Source organism: Trachymyrmex septentrionalis, unplaced genomic scaffold (assembly GCF_001594115.1).
Source record: "Trachymyrmex septentrionalis isolate Tsep2-gDNA-1 unplaced genomic scaffold, Tsep1.0 scaffold83, whole genome shotgun sequence".
Lineage (NCBI taxonomy): Eukaryota > Metazoa > Arthropoda > Insecta > Hymenoptera > Formicidae > Trachymyrmex > Trachymyrmex septentrionalis.
The window spans coordinates 2,075,543-2,080,108 of NW_017306018.1; the positions used below are offsets into that span (position 1 = coordinate 2,075,543).

The 4,566-nt window shown below is 36.2% G+C and overlaps 1 protein-coding gene across 4 annotated transcripts in view; it reads right to left on the bottom strand.

The window, feature by feature from the left end:
* Nucleotides 1-2,728, bottom strand: part of LOC108754974 (uncharacterized protein B0303.7) — a 4,529-nt gene extending 1,801 nt beyond the window's left edge. The window contains exons 1-3 of one of the 4 annotated variants that reach the window (XM_018497664.1): nucleotides 2,513-2,728; nucleotides 1,804-1,882; nucleotides 215-344 (exon numbers count right to left, since the gene is read on the bottom strand). In XM_018497664.1, coding sequence (XP_018353166.1) covers nucleotides 215-344; nucleotides 1,804-1,882; nucleotides 2,513-2,534 — 231 coding nt within the window. In that variant the 5' untranslated portion in view covers nucleotides 2,535-2,728. The other 3 variants (XM_018497663.1, XM_018497665.1, XM_018497666.1) reach the window with 3 other exon arrangements.
* Between the last annotated feature and the right edge of the window lie 1,838 nt (nucleotides 2,729-4,566).

The following is a 4,566-nucleotide window of genomic DNA, read 5'->3' on the forward strand; positions in this document are numbered from 1 at the left end:
ACGTTTTTGCAATTACTTGTAGGTCACAAAAAATCGCTATTGTCCTTTGTAGGAAGTGTTTCATTAATGGTAGCCCAGCAGAGTAAGATAACGGTTATTCACATGCTTTTAGGTGGTCACGTCATCGTGAACGTGTTAAACTATTTTGCATTGGAAGGAGCAAATCTGTCAAGAACTATAAACATATAATAAATTTATAAGTTACAATACTTACTGGCTTTCTCGGTTTCTGATCCTTCTGATACTGTAGGTAATTGCGATTGAATTTCGGAGGCGGTGGTCGAGGAGGTGGTTTTTTTTTCTGTCCAGGTTGCGTTATCAGAGCTCCTCCGAATATATCGTTACTGAAAGCATATAAACGCATTATCAGTATAATGCAAAAGCTAGATAAATTCTGGACACTGATAATCTAAATGGAAGTTTCCATAGGCATTTCCAAAGAGATTTATCTTTTGTAGTCAAATTTTTATATTCATATATGGCTTTTCTTTCTTTCTTCTCAATACTTAATCATACACTTGTTTCAAGTGTAGAGAATATAATATAAATCTTATCAATAATATTGAATCATACTGACAATACGCATTAATCATATTTTTACAACTTTACACAATCAAAATTATTGACAATATTTCAGCTCAATTTTATGTACATTCTGGATCTTACACAGTCAATAATACTGTCAATATCAACAAATACTGAAACTATTATTAATCGTATATTGATGGATTGATGTAGAATACTGACAGTGATCTGCATTTCTTGATTCTCAAGCATCAGTATAATTCTGTAGAAAGGGATATCACTGTAGTAATAATTTTTGGGAATGAAGACATTTGGATCACTGCCAATATTCTAAATCAAACCATCAATATAAACCACACACAATCAATACAAAAGATATGGATGCTTTCTGGCAAGAAATACAGATGACACATTGCAATCCAGTGAATTATTACGTTCTTGTTGTTTCTCAATGTTAAACAAAGATGAAATTATCACTGTGTTACACTGGCTGTGTTTAGCAGAAAAAAACAGTTTTACAAATCTGTTTTAAAACTGTTGTACAAATCTTTAATATGATTGATCTTGCCTTTAGAATTCTTCACTGATGACTCTAAATGTATAAATCAATCATATTAAAAAATCTTACAATTGCAAAGCTGCTTTCTTTGCTGAACGCAGCCACTGTGTCTCTTGCTGGAAAGCACCATATGTGTTTCGGGTTACTATGTTTACTGTTCAGATCTATTATTAGAATGCTAATGTTTCATGAACATTGCAATTTACTCTAAGGCGAGGAGCAACCTGATACTGACTGGTTTTTCATTCCGAAGTGATATTTAACAATGTATCAAAACGCAGAGATAATCCATGAAATACATAGCTTCTGTTTAGAAAGTACCAGTGGAAACGTGAAAAGTATTAACGCATGATCAATAATATCAGGCCTGTTCTTGCACTAAACTACTACAATTCTCTTTCTCGCTTTCGTCAAACATCAAATATATAGTTATTTCGCTTTAAGTTCCCAAAAATGTAAATCAACCACAGAAAACAGATCTATTATCAATGTTTTGGTGCTGTATTAAATGCTTTCCATTTGATGACAATGATGATACAAGTTGACATAAGGGTCGTTCTATCTTTGTTAATCACTGAATGTCAAGGAAGATAGAATGATGCTTGTATCACTTATATCATCAAATGGAAAGTATCCATTATGGACCCATGTAAGGTCCCTATCACACACAGTGCACAGTCACAAGAAGCAGATCGACCTCGCAAAACCAGACGCTCTACCTGGTGCTCCAGATCGGATCTCTCTGCGTCGTGCTCGGACCCGGGGGACGAGGCGCCGCGCGCGTCGGTATCGGCATGTCTTCTGAAAGTAACGACAGGCGAGAATAATCAGACTGGGCGGTAAGCAGCTTGGCTCTGACGCACGATCGGTTCCTCGCACACGCTGGTACGCACGCGTTTCGCACCGCACCAACACAGTTACAAAGCAAGTTCCTCGCACACGCGCGCGAATGAGCGTAGAGGGAACGGTTACAAAAAAAGTTTTCCAAAACAAAATGCGTGACAGACGGAGGAATGGACAGACGTGCGTCGCGCTTCGCGATTACGACGCACGATTATGCGCGATATACGCCTACTCGGCGCGGAGTATCACAGCGTTCGCAGCGATAAGTAAGAACGCAAGCCAGTCACAGCGTGCTTTATCTCGATTCTCGCATCCGTCGATGATTGCGGGGCGAATGGGTAGAGATCGTGGGGGAGTCGGCAGGCCGAGAAAAGTCAGAGTTCACCGCGCCGCCGCGATGAGGAACGACCGGGCATTTATTGCGAGAAATAGCGCGGACGAACGGAAGACGGGATGGATCGCGACGTCGCGTCCTGGTTTCCGGGACAAGGACACTGACTGTGACTCACCCGTCTCGGTCTCGATTCGTGTACCGGAAAACTACAACTCGCGGCGGCATCGACGGGCCGTTATGTTATCACTCACCTGTTCTCACATTCGCGGCCATGTTTCACTCGCATGTTGCACCGCAGCGACGTCCTCGTCACGGCAGTGCGTTTCAAAGACAAGTCGCTTTCAAATTTATGCTGTCAACAGCTACGCAACCGCAACTACCTTCCCAGCCTTCCCTCAATCTGCCATGACGACTCGAAGTTTAAATACCTATATCGTTTTTGTCCTATTCCGTTTGTTTATTACTCTGCGCCAACGTTATTGAGTTTCCAATAAAGATACACGTTACAAAATGTTGTACGTCTATCACTTTAGAGTTCACCTTTTTTATAATAAAATATTTATTATTAATAAAAAATTAATGAATTGTAATAAAATAAATTATATTTATTAATTGAAACTTAATTTATTATATAATATTAATTAAAATTGAGACTAAATATTATCTTTATTTTCAGAAGATCTAAAAACCGATTGCGGGCGAGGACCTATAAGTGCTTTAGTCGCTACTGATTTTCTTTTGCGTCAAAGCAAAGCGTTGCTTTTACGTACAACGACGTTGTGACGTCAGATCGACAAAAAATTATGTAAATAATTCGCATAACTTACACAATCTGGTAAAAAAATTGAAATTACTACGTCTCGTGTCTCGCAATTGTTATTTTTAAATTAGAAAAAAATCTGACCTCTAGTCACCTGATTTCATTATATATACATATTTAATTTTTAAATTTCACAATAACGTTTATCACCGTATTTTTAAATTAAAATTTCGGCAATCCTCTTTTAATTTAATTTGGAACGAGCTTTGTTTGGTCTTAATAATTCAACATTTATTTCAACATTTTATCATATTTTTTTTTTAAGAATGTATTGCACTCATTTTTACAATAAATTATACATGGGAAAATTGTGTTTCTAATATTCTACTTTTATTAAATAACACGTTTCATTGTTCTTCATTTGTATTATTTTTATTGGTATAAAAATAAAAAAATAAAACGACAAAAATTTCAATCTTTTTGTATAAATATCTAAAGTATTCAAAATGATTTATGCATTTACTTTTAAGTTTTGTTATAATTCTTACAAAAATCTAGAAAAAAATTAATATTTTATTTATTTACAGAACAAATTATAATCTATACATAATCGCAATTTAACTTTACATAATACGTTTTGAATATTTAAAATACTCAAAAAAATTGAGATTTATGTCATTATTTTACAATACATTTCTATAATATTAGAACAAATAAAGAAAATATCTCTTATTTTTAAGTAGCTTTTAATTCAGATGATAAACGTTTGCTAAATTTTTTTGTATTACTTTTAAATACGATTTAGAATAATCCGTAATTTTTCTATAATTTTTTAATTATTTTAAAATATGTGTAATACATCCTTAAACTTGCCAAGACATAATGTGCCTTATTATAGAAATGAAAGCGTCAATCTGAGAAAGATGCAAGTTAAAGAAAAAGATGGCTCTTCGTAAACGCCACTTTATTTTATCTATGTACAGAAACAAAAGTCCCTTAAACGCACCTAGACAATGATTGAATACAATAGGATTTAATCGCGTCGAACTTACGTACAAATTCAACGTCGATGGATGCGCGCGGCGTTTTGTACCCTGATTGAGAATGATACGAGGAATAATACCGCATCTGGGTTACCGTGCCCCGTTGCGGTGCGCGAATATTATAAAATAAAAAGTAAAAGAAGAGTCTCTCTCTCTCTCTCTCTCTCTCTGTCTCTCTTCACTCTCGCGGAAGTTACAAAAAAGTTCGTGTAGATAGATAGGTAGACGGGTATCTTTAAATACAAGAACACATGGTACTTTCGTCGAACGTGAGGGAACGAGGTAAGGATCGAGTCGCAGTCTCAATCGACAAACCCGTCGTATCTGGAGCTTTTCTTTCTTCAATTTCGATCCCAAAGTTTTCGACAAGCTACGAGATGTTCCTCGTTGTCCGACGCGGATTCGATTCGAGTTTCACATAAGGCTGAACTGTACTTCAACAATCCCGATTCTCATGTCTAGTACAATGTTCCCCGAAATCCCGATGTTTCGCGAAACAAGC